The sequence below is a fragment of the Muscardinus avellanarius genome (assembly GCF_963383645.1).
Source record: "Muscardinus avellanarius genome assembly, chromosome: 9".
Lineage (NCBI taxonomy): Eukaryota > Metazoa > Chordata > Mammalia > Rodentia > Gliridae > Muscardinus > Muscardinus avellanarius.
The window spans coordinates 59643526-59667109 of NC_137795.1; the positions used below are offsets into that span (position 1 = coordinate 59643526).

Below are 23584 nucleotides of genomic sequence, written 5' to 3' on the forward strand. Positions count from 1 at the left end.
AGAAAGTTTTCAGCCACCCTTATCTGTAAAAGAAATGGCTTGTTTTTACAAAAAACAACTTTTACGCTGTTTATTAAGGATGTTTGTCATCCCTGGAATGTGAGTCCCAACAGGTCATTCTGCGTTGATGCTCACCCAGCAGCAAGAGGGATGGGTCAGCTCTCTGAGCTAGCTACAGGGCATGAAGTAACCTAAGTGGAATCTAAAGCCACAGAGATGCAAGGACTGAAAAGTTACACAAACAACAGGCAGGGGAAACAATTGGTGTTTTGAGCCCTAGACTTTGTAATCCTTAAAAAAAACAAAACAAACAAAAAAACCCATGAGAATTCTATGTTAAATTTCCCTTCTTTAAAACCAAAAGTGTGAGAGCTGTTAGAGTGCAGTTTTGTCATTCCAAAAGGAAGGCACTCTAGTGAGTCAGACATGGCTGGGATCAGTCACCTGGTCTGCTGTGAAGTATATGTCTGATTTCCTCTTTTTAGTTTCTGTTTTTTCTTGAGAGGAATGGAATCAGCCAATATGATTTCAGAAATGTTCTCTAAATTTGATTTCTTCCAGTCATGTCCACTGACAACATCCGTTTCATCTCCATGTAGTCATCTACGATGCCCAAACCCAAGGGCCAAGTGAGAAAGCAGTGTTTTATACTCTGTGCTTATGTCTTCTGTGATGGACCTCTCTTCTCAAAGTCTTTGAAAATGTTTGAAAAGCAATTTAGTCATCCAAAATTATACAACCATCCAAAATTTGTGGGAAATGACATGTTTTTCTTGACAGGAGGGAATGTGGTTGTTGATACCTCAGTGATACAATCCATCAGACCAAGGTTTGGGTGAGTGTTGGGCAAAGTTGCCACAGGACTGGAGCTCAGGAAGGAAGGGCAGACATGAAAAGATGTAGCAAAGTGAATTTTGACCAAGATTACTTTAAATGTGCACTGAATGTTTTCTGGTATTGAGTGTATAAAAGGCAAATGCTATAAGGTTTATTTTGACTATAAAGAGTTTATAGATTTGAATGTAAGGTACCTCATGTAAATATGCTTTCTACTTGTAGTTAGATAAGTCCCAATTTGAAAGAATCCACAAATGGCTAGCTAGTTGACTGATTATCAATCTTTCCTTGTCTTTTTGATTATTACCCCAAATTATAATAATTTCAAATGAAAGTCATTATTATGTGCCTTTGGGGAGTTATGGTTGTTCTAGCAGCATATAGCTTGTAATCATCCTGATAAAAACTTTCATATTAAGCTAAATGAAGTGTTTTTTAATTTGTAGAGATCATGATTTTAGAAATAGCGTTAATGTTCTATTCTGTGTGTGTATCTCCCATGTTCAAACATTCTTAGAACCATTTGTGGAATTTTTTGAAAAAATTTAATCTGAATGGTAGTTCCAAGCAGTATTTGTATGGACACCAATCTCATTATTGGCGTTGCAGAGCATTACATCTAAATATTTATGAGTTTTCATTCAGGAGGTAGATAGAAAGAAACCGTGACAACAAATACAAGCACAGCAAGGATTTCTTCTTAAATATTTATTTTGGAAAGAAACCTTAAGACCACATAGCTGTTTGTATCATGCAATTAACATTTATATTTTCCAGTTTCCTATGAATAATTATTAAAAAGAGAACATTTATTTGGCTTTTATGTTCCATTGTATGCCTTTTTCCTATGTTCTGAGGCTCGGTGCATAGTAGGACTTCAGATTGACAACATGGCTGTTTGAGATGTTCCATTTATCCATAGTCATTGCTTTCCTGATGTAAATAAACATTTAAATCTCCCAACTAAGGGAAATGAGGGACAACAGGAAGCCCTTGAGGAATGGGCTGGCTGGACTGTTTGCTGTCTAGATACTTTCTTTGGATGGAAAGCAGAGGCTTCTTCTGGAGTCACCTACCTACACAGGCATGTACAGTCTGGAAAAGAGCTAACTGGTACTTCCCCAACAGTGCAGCTCAGTGAGGGCTTTCAACTGGCTGTAATTGCTGTATTTTTAAACCCAGCACCTCAGTTAGGAATAAGCTATCCTTAGAATTGTTTTGTTAAAAAATTGACTAATACAGCAAATATGGCGTTAAATGCCAAATTTATTTCTCAGTTCATTATTGGTGCTTTATTGAGTGATGCTACAGTTTGTCTTATTTTCTCTTGCTTTTTAAAGGCTTTTGTAATTGTGTTTTGTAGCTAAGGCCAGACCAGCATAGAATGTCTGAATGTAATCTTGATAGGTTTCTAAAAGAAGCTGGCGTGAAGATAAAATTAGATGCCCTGTTTACTTCTATGGAAAGACATAACAAGCTTACATTTCTCATTGTTTCTATTGAATCCCTTGCATGTTTGCACAACTTAATCTTGTCTGTTGTCCTAGATCTTTTGTTGATGCTTTTACTTGTTTTCAGATTTTGTTCTTTTTACAGTTACCGTTGAGCCAAAGGAAACATGGTATTTCACTTCTTAGTGTTTTAAAATCAAGTTTGTTCATTTAGTCGTTCTACCCATTTTCTGCTGTCATGTTATTCTATTTTAACGTTAAACATACATGTGCGCACACGCACCACACCACACCACACCACACCATACTTTTAGTAATTTCCTTATGTTATCCAACTTGAGAATAAATCCTTATCTTTAAAAAAGGCCGTTTGGTTACCTTAATTAGACTTTAAACACAGGAAGGCTGTTGAGTAGCTTGCACTGTGTAGGAAGTGGAGAACCAAGTTGGGAAGTGACAGGCCTGAAGGAAGGCAAGGCAGGTGCAGACACAGCCGGATAGGACACTGCTGGCTGCTGCCATTAGATGCCCATGTGGAGCCTGCTGTGAATACCATCCGCCAGTTGGTGAGTTGGCCTGACTTTTCAATGAAGCACTCTGACTCCCATTTGCAGTAATATTGTCTAGTTTTTACAATTATCTATTTTCCTTTCTTTGTTTCAAAAATTGCCGCTTAACTATTTCCTTTCCCTGAAGTATCTGGAGAAAAGATGAATTTCTCATCATCTCTACTAGCTTAAACATATGAAGAGTAAATATTCCTGTGGAATAGGGCTTCATTTGGGGCTTAAGTGTCTATTTTCCTCTAAGATATTTTCAGGATGGGTAAGACTACTCTGAGTTTTGATACACCAACTTTCCTCTTGACACTGGGGAACTAGGAACTTTTCGGAACTAGCTGTTATTGTGTCGGGAATTGGCTGAGGCAATAGCCTTTCCTGGCTGTGTGTGAGTTGGGTACTAGTAAAGTACACCTGCTGGGAACTGCTGGCATGTGCTCACAGCATATGGCCTGGACCAGGTGTTTTTAATTCCTGCATCTTTCCTACCACACACTTGCTGATGCAAAGCAAAGATGCTTTCCTTCAGAAAGCAGAGGACACTATTTCTACTCACATCTTATTCATTGTTTTGTCAGAGATCCCAACATGGCACAGCTTCAGTTGTAAGCAGAAATATAAATACTCAAAAGCAAACCCTAGCCAGGCATAGTGGTGCGTGCTTATAATCCCAGTAGTTGGGAGACTGAGACAGGAGGATCACAGGTTAGCAGCCAGACTTAACAACTTAGTGAGGCCTTCTGCAACTTGGTGAGACCCTGTTTCAAAATAAAACAAAAAATAAAAATAGGGCTGGGGGTGTAGCTCAGAGGTAGAATGTGTCCCTGGGTTCCATCCTCAGTAACGCACACACACACACACACACACACACACACACACACACACAGAGAGAAACTTTCCATCATGGTGGCCAGTGGAAATTGGCAGAATCTGTGAAGACTGGCAGAACCATAGAGGTACAGAGTAAGGGTGGGACGTACCACCAGTCTCCTCCCTCTGGCACACAGCATAGATGATGTAACTTGGTAAGTCACTGATTAATGGGTTCTAGGGTGGGAATTTCAGAAGGGAGAAAAGACAAGCAGTAGAGAGTTTGGGAGATCAGGGGTCATTTACCTAGTCCTGATACAAAAGCAGGGTGGATAGTCACAAGAAGACCCTGAAAGCCAGGCACGAAGAAGAGCTCAAGGTGGCCACGTGGTAGGGAAAAGGTTCTAGGTGTCTAAGACAGATTTGTGTGGTTTGCAGTTGTACTGAGTGTCAGCTCCACAAGTACTTCACGGGCCAGGGCTGTGTCCTGTTGTGTTGTTCACAGAACCTACTGTATTATACCCAGAGGTGCTTTAAGGGTGGCAGTGTTGGTCAGGAGCATCAGTTTTTCATGTTCCTAATTATCCGTGGAACCAAAACCTGAAAAATGTGTTTTGTTTTGTTTCATCTTACAAAAAGGCATACAATGAAACTACACAATCTTATTAAGGTAATGTGCTTACGAAACCATCATCACGAAGTTCCAGGGTTTTGAAGAAAAGGTCAGTTTTTCTCACTTATGTGAGCATGTGCACGAATCCGCATTCACCTTAGGGCTTAACCTTTTTTTAAAGAAGTTTCAGGCTGTGATTTGTTTTGATGGTTGAACTCTAATAAAAGAATGCAAAAAGGCCCAAATCTTTAAATATAGCGGTGCTAAATTATATCAGAGAACACAATACAGAAAGTGAAGTACTTAGAAATAGTACAAGATTTCCTGCTAAATTATAAGTGTATCACTGCCTGATTATGACCCCACTTTTATTTCCTAATCCAGCACAAAATCAAACTGTGATTCTATAACCAGTCTTTTTAATGGGTAAAAGTGAATCAACATCTTTGTATGGAGAACTTGTTTTCTTAACACTAATTGCAAAAGTGCTCAACAAAAGGTTCATTCAGAATTACTAAGCATGTACTCCTTTTTTAACTTATTGGAAGACTTGTCCCCCCAAACTAGCATCCCCTAAGGACATCTTTCAGACACTGGGCGTTCTACTTGATGAAAGCAGTATATAATGTTAGTCAGCGTAGGTCTGCACTAGTGTTTCCCACACTCATCTCTGAGGGGTGATGTCCATCTGCCTGCGATGGGAGCCACCCAGCAAAAACGTTAATAGCACAGCTTCACGTTTGGTAACCAGGTATTCATGTGTATATACTTAGATCTGCATCGTTTTAATATCCTCTCTGCTACTCTGCACTTCAGGTTCTGATACTGTTTTAAAAATTATTGGGTTTGGGCCAACACCAATGGAAATGTATATGGCGACTGCTTTCCTAAGCAAATGTGATTTGTTTTATGGCTGTTCAAGTTATAAAATTGTTCGCACCTTGTAGGTAAACAAAAATCTTGCTGTTTTTAAAGGTCACTGTAACTTGAGGTTCAAATTTCTGACATGATTTTATTAGTGTTCATTTCTGAAGCTAGTAAGATTCCAGTTTTCTATGTTGCTCTCACTGTAACATCAATAAAGTGACTTTCAATAAAAGATTTATGTTATTTTGATGCACAATTCCCTTTAATCAATCAATTAATCTCTTTCTTCTGGTCATTTTTTTTTTTTTTTGGTAGAAAGTTTGTCAGGGTACTAATACAAAGAGTTGGGTGTTTTTTATTTGTTTGTTTTCTGTTCTATATCATCCCAGTTGAGACCTTGATGAGAAATACAAGAGTCCTTTAGTAAAGCCTGGGTGTTCAATTTTTTGGGCAGATTTCACTACTTATCCACCTGCCATACTCTCCCTCTTTCTCTCTGTTCTTATCAGAGAATTTTATTCACATATTTGCTCTTTTACACATCATCTTATAACCAACTCTAGTGACATGTTCTTTGGGAATTTGTTAATTAAATAAACACATTGGATTGTTGAAGGCAGAGGAAATGGACATCCTTTCCCTTTTGCCAATGTGAACTTGAATAATGTCTTAAACATTTTTTTCACTATCGCCTGCTTCATCGAGGGAAAAGTTGATGTTGTTGTTTTGGTACTGGGGATTGAATCCAGGGACATTCTACCTCCAAAGTGACACCCTTCAGCTGTTTGGGTTGTTTTGTTTTTCTTGTTGTTGTTGTTTGAAAGAGGCTTGCTAAGGTTGATGAGTCTCACTACTTGCTGAGGTTGTCCTGGAACCTGCCATTCTATCTCAGCTTCCCAAGCACTGGGATTACAAGTGTGTGCCACCTGCCATGACTCTCAGTGAGGATTCATTTCTTGTGCCCTGCCCCAGAGCTCAAGTGTTGATGCTTATTTAATAATCTCACTTAGGCTGCATTGTACAGCACTGGGTCTTGGATGGATTCAGGTTAGGTCATTAAATTCATTGCCTACGAATGGTTCGATCCTGGCCTTTTCATCTTCTCCTTCATATTCATTTTAGTCAACAGTCTACATAGGTATTTTCAATTTCCTTGACTTCACCTCATGAAAAAAATCCAGTTAAAGCCGGGCATGATGGTGCACGCTTATAATCCCAGCATCTGGGAGGCTGAGGAGGATGGCAGTTCGTGGACAGCCTCAGCTACTTAGTCTCTCTGCAACCCAGTGAGACCCTGTTTCCAAATAAAGAATAAAATATAGGGTTAGGGTGTAGCTTGGAGATAGAATGCTGCCCCTGGGTTATATTCTCAGTACCACAAAAAATAAAAATAAAAATAAAAAATTCAGTTAAGGCATAGGAAAAAAATCTAGTCAAGGTGCTATGAGAAGAAAATAGAAGGAAGCCACTGATAAAGGGCGTGAATATTATGAAATGTAAAATTTACAATGATTATGTGTAGCTCTATTTCTCATATTTATAATATTTTAAGAATGTGATCATTCATTTAGATAGACACTGAAACAGTAATGCACTCAGTTGGGGCAAAGCAAGAGCAAGCCTAGTCCAGAGATGGAAGAAACTGTAGCTCACATGCCATCTCTGGGGGGTGCGGGGGGATGGAACCACCGGGAATATGCTGATGCCAGACTTCAAGTTGGCTCAATAGGAGCGAAAGCATGAATTTAATGACTGCTGTGCTGTGATTCTGTGCCAACTCTCTCGTCCCCGGGAAGTACCAGGCCTTTGGCAGCCACATTCCTATGTAAGTATGTGAAATGTATCGTAAGAACTTTTGGAAATCATGAACCTTTTGCAGTATAAGAATAAAGCGCACAATGATACCATAAAACACAAGGCCCAGCTGGGCGGTTTTAAGAAACTTAATTTTCCAGATAATTGAAGCATTTTACATTTCAACTCACAGCTTTACCATGCTTTTAATACAAGAGAAACGGACCAAGAAACAGTTCTCAAGAAGTAGATGAGGCTGCACTGGAAGAGTTCAGTGAAATGAAACACAGAACCCAACATAAAATAGAAACAAGGCAACCCGAGGTTTTCTTGTAAATGAAGACTGGCTGTGTGTGATGAAAAGGGGTGGCTACTTCAAATTCATCAAGAGGAAGGGAACTTTCTAACTGGGTCAGCGAGGGTACTTCTTCCTTACGGCTTATCCAGGGAATTATACTGGATCCAGTATACTTATCCAGGGAATTTCCATTTCCTTGAACTGATTTCCTCAGAAGATCTCTATGAGCTCAAACTGAACAGCAGATACTGGCACTAGGAAGGAGAGCCCATGCGTCTTGGTCCTTTGGGCTCTTTCCAGGCAGTCCATGCCCAGGCAAAGCTTTGTGGCCACACAGAAAGTACATCTGGGATGACACCTAGACTCATCATGCATATAAGATGCAGCAGGATGCTTCACCTCTGGCATGTAACCTGGGTATAACTACTTGACATAAACACACAATTGTAAGTTAGGGTCAAATAAGTATTTATGAGATGAATGAATATGTATGTATAATTTTAGCAATATTTGAAACTATATTAGTGAAATAAGGCTGAAGACACTCTGAAAACTTTTATTTTCAGTGGCTGACAACTAATTGTTCACTTGAATGTTAATACTTATATTGTTTCCTAAAATAAGATGGAAAAAGTACACCAGTATCATTTTTTATCTGTTGTACTCTCTTGCCAAAAGGAAAAAAAAAAAAAGGCAGAGCAGCCAGTTTTAAATTTAAGAAATAGAAACACTATTGGGGCCTGTTATACCAACACACTTTTTTCATATTCAGAAATACTACCTCCTTTTCAAAGTTGTAGAAACAGAGATCTTTGAAGTTATCTAAAATAACCAGAACACACAGTAAGGGTGTGCCTAGCATTAGAATATAGATCTTATTGGAAGCCCACAGTTGAAATTGTTAAAAATGTCTTCCCTCATATATATTGTTATCATTGAATATTTAGAAAAATTATAGGAAAAAAGAAGAAAAGACCCTGAGTCCTAGGGGCCAGAGCAATACTCTAGGGCATTTATTTCAGTCCTTTTGCTGTGTATTTTTAAAAGCGTGAACACATGATATATCAAAACAAGTGCATCAGTTTTTAAAAATTAACACCTATAATTTTAAAATGGGAACATACACATTATAGAAAATTTGGAAAACACTGAAATGTATAAAGGAAATTAAAGTCACCTAAAATACCATTAGTCAAAAATGACTGGTTAATTTTTTATATATTCTCTTGGTATCAATTTCCTTTTTATGCAGTTAAGCTTATAATAGATAAGATTTTAAGTATAGTTAACAAAGGTTTGAATGGGTGGTAGTAAAGATGGACTTGATGACAGTATTTGTGACTCAAATTATCAATATATTTTAAAAAGAGAAAATAATCAGCATTTCCTGTTCATTCACAAAGCCATTATATATGTGTACATCCAAAGCCTCTGCTAAATTTCTACTAAGGTGAACCCTGCCATTGATCACCATGTTTGTTTTCTGCATCCAAGTGGGTCTACATCATTTAAATAAGAATATTTCAGACAAAACTTTCAACCACTTTCCCCTGGAAGAGAAAAGATAACTGCTGCAGCCTGATTATAAGTTTTTCATATAATGAAGAAGAGTAAGTAATGTGCCTTAAGCATCTTATATACTCAAATTTATATAAAAGAAGTTTAGCAGGAAAACAAGGCATGACTGATACTAGCTTAAAGAAATTTAATTAGTATAACAGACTTGATCTTATATTATTAAATTCCAAAGAATTTATTATCAAAACTAAAAACTTCAGTTATGTGTAAAGCAGTAAAACTTTATAGTAGCTGTCAGGGAAAGTTGCGATGTTACGTTTACACACGTTACTGAAGGCAGAGTAAGCAAAGGCGAACTCCAGATGGAATGCTGATTGTGTCCATACAGCTTCCTCTTGACTTACACAGTCATGACACACTGAATGAACTGAAACAGAGAGAGCTCAGTGTTACACTACAGACCTCAAAACACTTAGCTCCCCATGCATAGCCTATTTATCAGCAGCTAATTTGGAATTGAGAGTCACACACACACACACACACACACACACACACACACACACACAGCCAAAGTGTAGCAGCATCAGTATTTTCTGTGAAATGTTGGCTTCCCTACCAAACACTGTGAATAGACTCTGTCCTTTCTTTTAACTTTCTCTTTTTCTCTCCAACACTGGTAAGAAAGACCCTATGCACTGCTAATCTGTGCAGCTCTTACACAAGGTTAAGCTGATTATTCCTATTTTAGAGAAAAAGAAACTAAAGATCAAAGAATTTAGAAGTGTCTTAAATGATGCTGTCTGATGCCAAAGCCCATACTTTCTCTATTCCACCCATTTACTTAGCTGTTATTTTATTGATACTTACATCATCATATGAGAAATTCACAACACCTTGCTGACCAGAATCCCGTCTTCTAAAGCTATCTGTGAAACAACAAAGAGAAATTTGTTGGTTTTCTTTTACAGTTTTTCTAAAATCACAATAGTTAATTATTTTGGTATTAGGTTCAAACTACAGTAACATTTAACTGGTACTACCAAGCCAAAATAAAAGACCACAGCAAAGAAGCCAATCATATGAATATTAAATTATATGCAACGAAGTGATATAATAGACGGAAATTAGACAGTTGTCTTTTTATTGCAGAGCTGGGAGAAAATACCTTATCCCAGAGTCAGTATGAGCTATGCAACTTCCAAGACCTTACAGTGATAAATGCAAAAAATTCCAGGCTTCTTAATGACAGATATTGCATAATTAGGAAACAGATGAGTGGAGTTCATAATATAAATGGGCTGTGATAAAATATTCTACCCATTTCATCTTACCTACTTGTAAGAAATTAAAGAACAAAGCATTTAGAAGTATCTTAAGTGGTCCTAATTTCACTTTCCAACTATTTCACATTCTAAATAGAAATAACTCATAATCGTACTCTGATGTAGCTCAGTGGTAGAGTGCTTGCCTAGCATGCACAAAGCCATGGGTTCAATCCCCACAAAGCCCTGGGTTCAGTCCCCAGCAAGAAGGCGGCAGGCAGGCAAGCACAAAATTAGCTGGACATGTTTTGGAACATTTTTGCAAAGTTTAATTAAATGTACTTTAACTGTAAGTTATTCATTATCGCAGACTCACCTGTGAGAGCCCTCAGTTTGACACAGCAGGCAATGTAGTCGTCAAAGGTGATCTTTCCATTGGTGCTATATCGCTTCGCAATTGAATTCACAGTCTGGGGATTCAACCTAAATCCTGAAAGGCAGAGATACCATCATCCAGCATAAAAAGTTAAAGGCTTGGAAAACAAAACAAACAAACAAAAAAAAACATGAGAAAATAATCAAACACTATTTTTTTTTTTTTTTTATTTTTTTTATTTTTAGTACTTGGGATTGTACCCAGGGGCATATTACCTCGGAGCTATACTCCCAGCCCTATTTTTTATTCTTTATATTGAAACAAGGTCTCAGTAAGTTGTGGAAGGCCTAAGTAGCTGACACTGTCTGCAAACCCACGATCATCAGCTCGGCCTCTCAAGTACTGGAATGACAAGCGTGTACCACCACGCCCGGCTCAAACACTACTTTTTAAGACTGCAGACACACTTTAATTATGAACAACACAGACTAGCTAAGAATAGAGAAAATGTTTCAAGTAGCACTGAGGGAGACACACTTCCTAGCAGTTAACAGAATCCAGTTGTTCACACACACCCATGGTCGTCAGGGCCTTCTGCAGTTCCTGAGGGTCCACGGTTCCACTCCTGTCGCTGTCAAAACTGATGAAATGCTGCCGCCAGCCATTCAGTACTGCCCAGAGTTCTTTAAATTCATTGAACCCCATCGTGCCAGACATGTCTCTCTAAACTGTGGTCAAGGATCAGAACTTCTTCCTTTTGTAACATTTTCTAATGATTAAGTGACAGAACAAGGATAAGGTGAATTCAATACTCTCTCTGTTAAAACAAGTTACTGTGCTTTGCTCTTGGTATGATATCATAAAAAGATTAATGGCAAAACAAAAAGATATAATAAAAAGGACCTATGGAACAAAGCTCTGACTACCTATTTTTACTGTGGGACAAACATAGCCCAAGAAGTCTAACAAGAAGAAGATGATAACTCATTGGGAGCCACTGGTACAGTCTTGGTACTAGAATCTGGCTGCAACTTCCTGTCCCTCCTCCCACCCCGACACTGTTGTCCTGAGGTCATCTTCGGCTCTAACATTTCCTCCTTAAACTTTCCCAGACCCAAAGGTTTTACTTTTGGAAAAAAAAAAGTTGGGATGGAAGGCACCTCAGGGTCAGCACAGCGAGATTGGGATGTGAGGGACGTGGGAGAACCACACGGAGCAACCAGTATTGAGGGGAAAATGTGTTCCCAGCACTCTTGTCCTACTTTGCTGTTTCCTCAAATTCTTGAACAATTAACATCCTATTTACTAAACTTCTGACATTTCTATCAAATTGCATCTTAAGAGCTATTATTTCACACAAAGTTTTAAAAATCTTTTTTGGGGTGCTTGGAATTGAACCCAGGGGCATTCTATCTCTGAGCTATACCCCCTCCTTATTTTATTTCATTTTTTTATTTTGAAATAGGGTCTCCCTGAGTTGCTAAGGGCCTTTCAAAATTGTTAAGGCTGGTCTCAAATCTGCAATCCTCCTGTCTTAGCCTTCTAAGTACCAGGATTATAGGTATGTGCCACCATCCCCAGCTTCACAAAGCTTTTTAGTGGTGGTCACTTTGTGTTTACTGGGTATTATTCTGAGACAAACTCCTTTAGGAAGAAAATTGTTAGTCCAGAAAAAAAAAAAATATTCTAGATAAAATTGAAGCAAAGGATACATCCAGCATTGAAACCATAAGCCGACAGGTCTCCAGGTTAAAAGCTGTTGAATCAAGAAGAAAACATATATGTAAATACAATTTCAAAACTCTATATTACATTGAATTGATTCAAATTTACTATGAATGTGATTATTCATTTTTTATATGCAACTCAGTTCATGTAGAACTAAATTTATAAGGAGCTTTGATAAATTTTTTTCAAGATAAAAGGATTTCTTCTAGAAACCAAATTTGCTTTTACCATCTTTTAAAACAGATCCTTAAAAAAAAAAAAACAACTGTATTACATAGTACTGTTAATATTTTCTTGACAGCTAATACAAGATAAAATTCTTAAGTCTCACCCCAGGCCATCTGATAGGGAAACATGTAGGTCGGGGCCCAGCAATCTGTTTTTTGCCATCTTCCCATGTGATGCTGATGCATTAAGGTTTAGGAATGGCTTAACCATTACAGGACACAGCTCATCCTGTTTGGCTTACATCACAGGTTTTGAGGGGTCCTTGAGGCAAACAGCTTCTCCAGATTCCAGCATTATGAATGGTCTCACCATCCACTCAACAGTCACCCAAGAGAGACACAATTCTCTTATCCGTCAACTCAATTGCCTAGGTGGCTTTATAATCTATTTCCGGCTCCACTCTCGCTTCCTTGGTTCAGTTAGCATTTTTCTGACCTGTATGGCTCCATGGACCCCTTAAGAGATAACCCTGACTGTTTTACTGAGCCACGCTCATGTCCAGGAAGTTACCTTTACGTTAAAGCCCTGTATAGGCCTTCCACTGCTCCCAGGGTAAAGGCCAAAGTCCTGGCCCGATGCTCATGCTCCAGTGTTCTTAGCTCGGCTAGCTTCTTACTCTCATTAACCACAGCAGTAGCCTCAGGGGCTTTCACTTCCTTGGTTGAACCTTGCTGTCTCTGGGTCTTTTCTGTGTACTGTACCGTCCGCTTGGAACACAACTTCCCCACCCCATTCACTTATTGATTGGCCATGTTTTTGCTGGATGGTCTCTTCTCCTCAGTTTAGCTTTCAATTCTTCAAGGAAAACTTTCCTGACTCCTGTCTGGGTGTGTGCCTTGCCTATGTGATCCACGGCCTCTATACTTATCACAAAGCCTCTACCGTGGCTGCACACTCAGCACATGGTAGGTGTTCATTGAAAATGTGTATGTTGGTTGAATGAATGAAGATGCATGAGTAAGACTGAACTCTCACCACCAAGGGGGAAGCTGCATGCTCCTGCATTTCATGTATATACTCCTCTAAGACAGGCAAAGGAGAGATTTTGAAAACTTTTATCAACGCTTAAATGCAATGTATAATATTAGCTTGAGATCTCAATAAGGTTATTGGGCCATAATTTCTCCACTGCAGAAAAATTTCCAAATCCATTAACAGCCACCCAATTAGCACTTACTACATGCAGGGCTCAGGCTAACAGGAACTTTGGAGACATAAGGTGAAATCAGTAGAATACTGGTGCTCAATAATTTGGAGTATAAAAATAACTTTTTCAATATTGTTAACTGTACCCTAGAAATAGCTTTTAATAATGCAAATTGTATTTGAAATTATTCAAATAATATTTGTTGTGATTTTTACCTTTTCTCCTCTCTCTTATTCATTGTACTAGAATGCATTAAACATCTTTTCTTCTAGTAGAAACAGAATATGGACCTAGTGAGAAATCCCTACATCCACTTGTTTCTCTCAACCTTCCACAGAGGAACAACCAAATTCAAGGAAAAGAGAAAAGGTGAGTTGCCATCTGATAACTTTCCTCATCATCTCCACCTCTAGGTATGACTGCTTCCTTTTAAGATGGTTCAGAGGGGAGTGCTAGGTCTTGGGCTTGAGTATCCCTCTCATCAACCTGTCCACTTGCATGCTAGATCTTTATGGCCACCAGAGGATGCTAAACAAATCTAATAAATCAAATGGACCTTATGTTTCAGGAAATGTCTTCTCTGTGACGCACTGATCTAAGGCCAGCACTGAATGAGGCTTTCTCAAATAAACTCTTACAAGGATCTAAATATATGCAACCCACTAGTCAGATTAAAAAACCTGCTGCACCATTTCTACTGAAGGGTGTAGAATGATAGGTTATGACGGACATTGCCTCACTTTGGTAAACACTGCTAACAGACCATAGTCTACTGCTTCAGGTTACCAATTAAAAATTTATTGTATCATGGACAATGGTAAAAAAAAGAATCCCCTAATTAGAAAGTGCTTCTTTTGTTTAGGACCAAATTAAATGACAGAAACTCAAAAGGTTCTTTTGTATTAATTCTCCCAACTAGGAAATAGTAATAGGATATTGAAATAGAACAAAACAAGGGACAATAGAAGCATAAATAATTCAAAGAGAGCCATCTAGTAAATATGCCATCATGTCTGAAAGTAGAAAATATCACCACAAATCCTCAGGTGTAAAATCTAAGTTGGGCACTTTTAATTCAGTTTGCCTTGAAACTGGGGCTTTAGTTTGATCTTCCATTTCAATTACCAACTGGCTAAGAAGTTGGCAGGTAATGCACTTGAGCTAAGACACTACTACCTATCATAGACATTTACCGTGGTCAAGACTAGATTTGAAAATAAATTACATAGTATGTGTGTGGGATGATGAGACGCTCCACTCAGGACTCAGCATCTTTGAACTATTTCCCCATCTGCAGCTTGCAGCAGAAAGCTCCCAAGGTAGGAAGGTGGGGTAAGCATGGGTAGCTGACCCAGTCTTTAAGGAATTACGAAGGGAGAGGGGGACTAGTTTAAGGAGTTGGGCAAGTAGAAAGGGCACTTCCTACTTGGCCCGCACACATTTTCTTTAATGGAAAGAGGAGAGGAAAGACCTGGGAAAAGTCATGTCAAGCATTGATACTGCTTGGTGCACAACACCAAGGCTCAGAGACCAGGGATACAGGACCAACTACTCAAAGGTCTAAGCATCACCAGGCATAGGACAGAGGAAGCTCTAGGCACAGTCAGCAGCAAATGTTAGTGCCTATCGATGATGATACCTGACCCAGCAGATTTCATTTCAACACCTTAACTTGTCTTTTGGGAAGGTGACCACCCAAACTGTCTCATGGGTTTGAGTGGTTCTGAATACATGGAACTCAAATTCAAGAAATCTACTAACCTGGCAGAATAAAATGACTTAATCATTTCAAAATCAACATCTAGAAATAATAACCTGATTTACTTTGTGACATTTAAACCTGGCTGAATTAGAAAAGCTCAGTTTCCTTAAAGGTTAGCATCACACATAAGGACTAAAATAAAAAGAATGAGAGTACTTTTAGAGAAACTTTGGAACCCGACCACTTACGTTTGTATCCTCCTGCAATGCCTGATTGTGTCAGACATCTCTGCAATTCATCAGCATCTATCTGTCCATCCTTTTGAAGAAGACAGAAAGGAGTCACAACAGTGTTCTGTATTTTCAAGTTCTTTGTTTACCTTAAGTATTCAATGCAGCAATAATAATGACATAGAAAATAAAAATCATTGTGCATTTTTTTAAAAAAAGAAATGTCTTCCAAAGGTGAGTTTTCTTCATCCAAATTCCCAAAATAATTCAATGATGAAAGAGAGCCTGTCTTTGCAAACTGCTCCTCTCTCAGTCTAAGCTAGGAAACTGCCCAAAATAAGCATTTTTAAATAAAATTTATGGAGTTGCTTAAAAATCATTTTTTAAGGAAGAAAAAACAGGATACACACAGACACCAGAAAATAAAAGGCCTGCTTCAAATAGAAAGACTCTTTGATCACTTTCTGATTTCGTCAACAGCTTCTTTGGGGCACAACTACATCTGGGAGATATAGGTTAGGATCCCAGTACCTGCTCATTGGCTGAACTAGAGATACATGTTGTTTTGAGATTTAAAAATAAATGCCTAGGTTTTCAAGTGGATGAATACTATGGGATGAGAGCAGGATCAGTAACGTGAAGGGCTGCTGAAAGCTAAGCAGGCGGGGTCACTTACAGGCCAGAGGCTCTGGCAATCTAAGAAAGCTAGTCTTGAGGTGTGCTGTGTCTTGTGGTTTCAAAGACACAGATCAATAACAGATTAAGCAGATACTCAAGAGGAACATCTTCCAGTGTTAGACTCAATTTTCCATTCAAATTCTCAAAGCTGTAGTTCTTAGAGTGCTATTTCAAAAGATGGTTTTAGGATTTCGTTTCATAGTTTGCTGTAGCATTTTTCATATTATGATTTTGATATTTCTAGTTGCTGGTCAGAACAAGACTAAGTTGAATTTATAATAACACACAAAGTTTACTACACACAAAGTGTATAGTAACAACAGCTAATTACTACACACAAAGTGACCTTGTGAGTTAGGCTAGTGTCCTTTCTCAAGGCCAACCAGATCTGTCATACAATGCAGGAGTGCAGAGAAATGGTTCTTAGGAAGCTGACTTGAATTCTTTCTTTGGGTCAATAGGCCACAACACCAAATATGGACACGGAAGAGGTAACTTGGTGACAGCATTTGCATCCGGGAGAGAGTAAACTGCTCACAAGGTTAACTTCCTGTTATTGAGAGAAGTAACTTTCTTATATTTAGAAGCTGGTGGATTTTTACCATATATACCCATCACCAAAAGGTAAAAGATTAACAAATTTAACAAAAACAAAGCATCCATTTAGTTCTTGCTATATAATTACCAATACATGTCTTTAACTTGTACAAACCAGGCTTTATGCGCATTAGATCTTGAATTTCTTCTCTTGAAACCACCCTGGACTCTGGCAATTCAGTTTTAAAGACAGTTTTCTACCTTAAAAGTCTTCAAAGTATATTTATAATCCCTTATTCTGTTCAACCTGACCCTAATTTTAGTTTTGAACCAAACTAACTTAAATACAAAGAATACTTTGTCCGAATTTGTTCTGAATTTCCTTCCTCCTTTTGCATAGGCAAAGGGCTTCATTTCCAGGGCAAAGTGTGTTGTTGGTGCCACTATATCAAAAGCTAACACAAAGTGCAGAAGGTAACAGTTCCTTAATATTAAAGAAACTCTTTAATATTAAAAGGAAACACCTACCTGTCCAGCTACGGCAGCAAAGTAACCGTACAGCGGATCCTGAGTCTGTCCAGGAAATGTAGGCCCTCCTGGAGCCCCTCCATACTGCGAAAAAAGAAAAACATGAATGCATCATCACACTGAATCAAGTTTAATTCTTTAACCATCCAGGACTTTTTGTGCAAAGTCAGAAAACTGCCTGCCTGCCCTTCACATGATTTACACCGGGCACACAGCTGACCTGCAATCTCCCCACCACCCAGTACACAGCTGACTTGCAATCTCCCCACCTCTTTCGCACAGTCTCACCCCTTTAGACTTAATTGGTGACTTGGACCGAAATCCCTTCTCACCAAAGCGGTATGTGCAAATGAGAAGCCACTTTAAGCATCTCTTTAACTTGCAAGTTACAGGGGTGAAAATATGAGGCAAAAACTCATGGGCAGGGCTTGGGATTGTTTTCCTTTTATTTAGAGAGCTTTAATGGGGTTTTCAAAGCGTTTTAAGTACCAGGTAAGGATGGAGTTGGTACCAGGCTGAGACAGGTGTGGCCTAGGGAGGAATAGAGTGTCCCTCTGGGCCAGGCTCCTTCTCTGGCCAGGAAACCTCTGTCTCAGAAACAGCTCCCAAGACGCGGCCGCGCATCCCTGACACCTTTTCTTAGACTTTCACGTGAGCGAAAATTTCCTGACTCCCCACTTTCTTTGAAAGCGATGAATGTAGATCGCAGGACCGTTCTGGGTCAAAATGGCTGTTGTTGCTGGGGGCGGGGGATCGAGAAGCAGGAGGAAGCCGACACCCAACTAGTACAATTTCACGCTCCGTATCCAAGAGTCCCGGGTGGGCTTCTTTGGCCCCCGTCCACCCGTGGCTTGGGTACCCGGAGCCACCCGGGGGGAGGGGAGAAGGGACAGAGGGATGGGAGAAGACAGAGAAGCAGGTCCGGGCGAGGCGGCGAGCGCGCAGAGGAAGGACCCGGGCTGGCAGCCGGGGTCCGCCCGCGCCGCCCCTCCCGCCGCGGGCCTCAGTGTCCCCGAGGGTCCCCGAGGCTCGCGCGCCCGCGCAGGTCGCACTTACCCCGCCCGGGTAGTAGCCGCCGCCGCCGGCGCCAGGGTGCCCCGGGTACGCCATGGTGCAGACTGAGCCTCCGCCCCGCGCCGCCCGAGCGCACCACACGGCGGGCGGGGACGCTGCAGCCGACCCCGCCCCGAGCCCCGGGCGAGCGAGCGGGACGCGGCTCCCAGGCCCGCGGGGCGCCGAGGCCACCCCCACCCAAACGGATGGCCGGCCCGGCCCCGCACAAAGCCCGAGTTCCTTCCTTTCTGCTTCCTGTTTGGCTGTTTTCTGGCACACTGGTGCTTCTAAACCAGCCAGACCCGGCGGACCCGCTGGGAGCAAGTTAGGGCTTGGATGGAGGGTGCAGGATGCCTTAGGGAACCCCTTAGATGCCGGCGGACGACCCAGACGATTGAAATAGGGAGTAAGAAGCAGGGATAAACTTGAGGATCTGTGTGCTCGGGGGCTGTGGGCTTGCGGCTGCACAGTCATTGGAGGCCTTGGCAGGGTTTCCCTTCTCCGGGACCAGCTCCGGGGCCGGCTAGGAAGGGCGGGGGCATTTTTCTGGGCAGGGTAGCAGCGTCCGCAGATCGTTCCTAGGAGAGTGAAATGTTTTTATCCAAAAGATGACTTGTGTGGTTCAAGCGAAAAACAATCCCTTTCCCGCAAATTGCTCAGCTGCTTCGTGTACAAGAAAAGGTTTTAAATCCCAGCATTTGGGAGGTTGAGACAGGAGGATCGCGGTTCGCGAACAGCCCCTGCTACTTAGTGAGGCTCTCTGCAACTCAGTGAGAAACTGTTTCAAAATAAAGAAGAAAACATAGGGCTGAGGCATGTAGCTCGGATGTAGAGTGCTCCTGGGTTCCATCCCCAGTACCGAAAAAAGAAAGAAAGAAAAAAGGAAGGAAGGAAGGAAAAGAAAAGAAAGAAAAGGTTAGCGTTAACTAAGGGCACCTGGCGGCGGCGCCATCCGCATCTGGGCGCAGCGTCAGCCTGCGGTACTTCCCGGGCAGACAAGTGCTCCTGCGCCTGCGCGCGGTCCACCGCCATAAGGAAGGTGAGAGACGGGTATTTCGTCGGAGTTATTCATAACAATGCTTTTTTTTTTTTTTTTTTTGCTCCACAGTTTTCATCTAATTGATTGAACAATCTGAAGCAAATTAGACATGCGATTTTAGTCTGGTTTTATGTACTTTCCATAACAGAACTGCTTACTTGCCCTTGACTTTTAAGGACCAGACTCTATTTTTCTGCTTCTGGGAACTGTTTTAATACGCATAGCATTTGCTGTGGAAGTTGCACAGACACATTGAAAGAGCCATGGATTTAAAAAGCTCCTGCCCAGGTTCTGCCACTCCCAAGGTCCTGGGCTACGTTCTTTTTTAAGATCATTGTTTTCCTATCATGAGCAACTTCCCTCTCAAGTCCTCTTTTTAAATACATAACCTCTAAAAACCGAAATTCCTGAATCGTGAGATAATTCTAATAGTCTTTTATTGGCTCATAGCAAAAAACAAAAACAAAAAACTGTTAACTGTTTTGTGTTTGAGTTAAATGTAAAGAGTATACGGTAGATCAGGCATGTTGAATTCCTAAGACTTGAAGCCTTAATCAATGAGATAATGTGGCTCAATTCAAACTTGAGTATAATAGCTCTTTCAAAACTCGAGTTTGAGAGTTTATAGCATAGAATATATTTGTAAGTAATACGGAATTCGTTTCATGGGCAAATGACTATGCTAAATGTCATTTCAGAAGTCTCTAGATATCTTCCTTCCTACTTCTACCAAAGAATTGATGTGTGTGTGTGTGTGTGTGTGTGTGTGTGTGTGTGTGTGTGTGTGTGTTGTAGTATTGGGCCTTGAACCTGGGGCCTTATGATGTTAGGTACTTTACCACTAAGCTACCACCCCTTCAGACCCAGAACTAAATTTTTTTTTTTAATTTTTAAAATTTTGGTGGTACTTGAGATTGAACCCATGGGCATTCTCCCTCTGAGCTATATCCCCAGCCCTGGTTTTTCTTGTTTGTTTGTTTGTTTGTTTGTTTGTTTGTTTGAAACAGGATCTTGTTAGGTTGACAAGAGTCTCAGTACTTGCTGAGGCTGGTAACCTCTGTTATGTGAGTCTCCTGTTTGAGTGTCTCAAGTACTGTGATTACAAGAGTAAGCCACCATGCCTGGCTACTACAAAGGAAATACAGTTAGAGCTAACAAATTGGTAAGCCACTGCTGCTTTAGTTTCAAAGGGAAAGAAACCTGACAACTAATGACAACAAACATATATAGAGAGGTTCTGGTACATAAATACTACATATATAGTATTTATTATATATATACTATATTTATATTTTATATTCACATATATTTATACATACTATATATGTATATAATATATGTATATATAGTGTTTTTGTACCAGAACCTCTTCTAATCGTTTTGCTTAATCCTCATAAAACCCCATGGTTCTATTATCCTAATTATGCAGCTGAAGGACAGGGGAGCTGAGAGGACACAGCTGGGCTTTGCAGGCCAGCCTAGACAGTGAGTAGTTTAGGTCACGTGCTCTCTGTAGCAACTACTCAAATGGCCTGTCCTAGCCCTCAAATACAGACATAATACATAAGTGAGCAGCAAGGCTGTGTTCCATATGACTTTTAATTGCAGACACAAAGTTGAATTCCATATAATTTTCGTATGATGAAGTCTTCATTTTATTTTTTTCAACCACTTACAATTTTAAATATCAGCTTAGCATGGTGGCACACACCTGTGATCCCAGAACTTACTTAGGAGGCTGAGACAGGAGGATCACGGGTTTGAGGGCAGTCGCAGCAACATAGCGAAACTCTCAGCAACTTAGCAAGCACAGTTTTGAAATAAAAAACAAAATAGGGCCAGGGATGTAGCTCAGAGATAGAGTGTGACTGAGTTCAATCCTCACACAGAGAGAGAGAGAGAGAGAGAGAGAGAGAGAGAGAGAGAGAGAGAGAGAGAGAGAGAGAGAGAGAGAGAAAGGTTAAAAGGGAAGGAAGGGAAGGAGGCAGTAGGATTCCAGATCTGGCCCTCAGGCAGTAGTTTGCCAACCCCTGCTGGAAACCCTGGGGTGTTGGCTTGTGACTCAGGGAGTATAGCAATTTAGCACATGATTTGCTGGCTTTAAGATAAAAACCTATGAGTAAACCGGGTGTGGTGGTGCAGGCTTGTAATCCCAGCATTTGGGAAGCTAAGACAGGAGGATGAGATTTTGCTGATAGCCTCAGCTATTTAGTGAGGCCCTTTGCAACTCAGTGAGACCCTGTTTCAAAATAAAGAATAAACAATAGGGCTGGGGGGTATAGCTCAGAGGAACCCAGAATGCTCCAGTACCAAAAAAAAAAAAAAAAAAAAGATTAAAAAAAAATCCTATTGGTAGCCAGGCGTGGTAGCGTGTGCCTGGGAAAGGACGATCACAGTGTCCATGCCAGCCTCAGCAACTTAGTGAGGCCCTGTTTCCATATAAAAATAAAATACGTATAGGGGTGTAGCTCAGAGGTAGCATGTCACTGGTTTCAATCCCCAGTAGCATAAAACAAAAACAAAAAAGAATACAGGTAGCCAGTGGCTAAGTCACCCTGAGGACTAGTGACTGGGGTGGGATCCTGTGTATAAAATGATTACTTTAGAGTCTTCTGCCTTGGTCAGAAAGATAATCAAACAGAGTGCTGGAGACCCTGGCCAGTCCATCTCATCCTGTGCGGTAGCAGCCAGAGCGCGTGCAAATGGCAGGACCAACGCCAGGCCGTCTTGTAAGTGCTTATCCATGTGACACAGACCCCTTTATTCACAGGTTGAATATTACAGAACCCAAACAATTCAGGAAAGAATAAAGACTCAGTAACAACTCTGTGGAAAAGGGAGGCTTTATGCTTTCAGTATTCATTCTTTTTTTGTTTCTTTTTTTTGGTGGTACTGGGGTTCCTGGAAGCCCTTCTACCTCCGGGCTACACTCCCAGACCTATTTTATATTTTTATTTGGAAACAGGGTCTCCTAAGCCAGCGCGCGCGGCTGGCTTCCAACCTGCGCGATCCTCCTGTCTCTGCCTCCCAAGCGCTTCGAACCTGCGCGATCCTCCTGTCTCTGCCTCCCAAGCGCGGGGATTACAAGCGTGCGCCACCACGCCCGGCATCAGTATTCATTCTAACAGAAGGTGCGGAGGTGGACTGAGAGGAATAAGCAGCTTCGCTATGTCCTCGGCACGTGGCCAAGTGTTCTACTAGATGCTTCCTTAGGCCACTGCACCCAACCTCATCACCTGCAAAAGAAAGCGTCATTACATCGTGTAGATGAGGAAACTGAGTCATAAGAAACTTTCCCAAGGTGCTATGCCAGGCTGTGACTTCTGATCTATAAATTTAAAGTGTAGATTGTTTTTAAATAAAGACAAAATACCAAGAAACTAATCAGAGCTTGTATTTCCCCTCCCCACCTTGGCTGCATTGCTTCCTGAGGACTTAGGGCCACGAGGGGTTAGAGAGAACACAGCTGAAAGATAGAAAGCCCCTCCCAAGGTATCCAGTGTCCACTTCAGGCAAGATGACAGGATGATCCAAGAATGATGCTTATTTCTTTTATTTCTAAATATAGCCTAGAGAAAGAGTGTCAGTTTCTCCCTGTGTCCATCTTAATTTTGAAACCAGGTAAAAACTTCAATGGGAGTTTTTTTTTTTGGGGGGGGGGTAGTACTTGGGATCCCTCTGTGCTCACACAGAGGAATTCTACCTCTGAGCTAAAACCCCAGCCCTTTTTATTTTTTATTTTGAGACAAGGTCTCACTAGGTTGCTACGGGTCTCACTAAATTTGTGAGGCTGGCCTTGAACCTGCGATCCTCCTGTCTCATCCTCCCAAGTACTGGGATTACAGGCATACACAATCATGCCCAGTAATAAGAACTCATTCTTATCTCCATACCTCCAGTTTATGAATTCTAGATAGAGATACTGCAAGCCATTTAAAGAAAAAGCACCAGAGCACTGAAGCTATATATGTGTAAAGTTAGAAGAGGGCTTTCTAGCTGCCCTGGACAGTCTGGGGAGCTAGAATACTGTGTTATTTGCCCTAACAATCTACTAGGATCTAAGAAGACCACAGGACGTACACAGCCATGCCACTGGCATTGACAGCCATGGAAGCAGCAGAACTATATCATATTTGTGATAGGAGATGATGGATCGTAGGTGTTTTTGGAAATCATTGGAATGACAGGAGGCTTTGTGATCATCTCCTCCAGTCATGCTATTTCGCAGATTTAAAAAAAAAAATGAATCTGAAAGAAGCCAAATGACTGGCACATGCTCTGGGAGGGCTGACCTAGCCAGATGTGTATATCATACCCTTTCCAAAGAA

General features: G+C 40.7%; 1 protein-coding gene across 1 annotated transcript; it reads right to left on the reverse strand.

Annotated features, from left to right (window-relative positions):
* Positions 1–9059: 9059 nt before the first annotated feature.
* SRI (sorcin) lies at positions 9060–18274 on the reverse strand (the record flags this gene model as incomplete). Its single annotated transcript, XM_080701425.1, has 8 exons — positions 9060–9175; positions 9616–9674; positions 10387–10500; positions 10962–11109; positions 12099–12142; positions 15440–15509; positions 17165–17248; positions 18221–18274. 8 exons carry the CDS (start codon positions 18272–18274, stop codon positions 9149–9151), a joined length of 600 nt encoding a protein of 199 aa, XP_080557551.1. The 3' UTR covers positions 9060–9148.
* Between the last annotated feature and the right edge of the window lie 5310 nt (positions 18275–23584).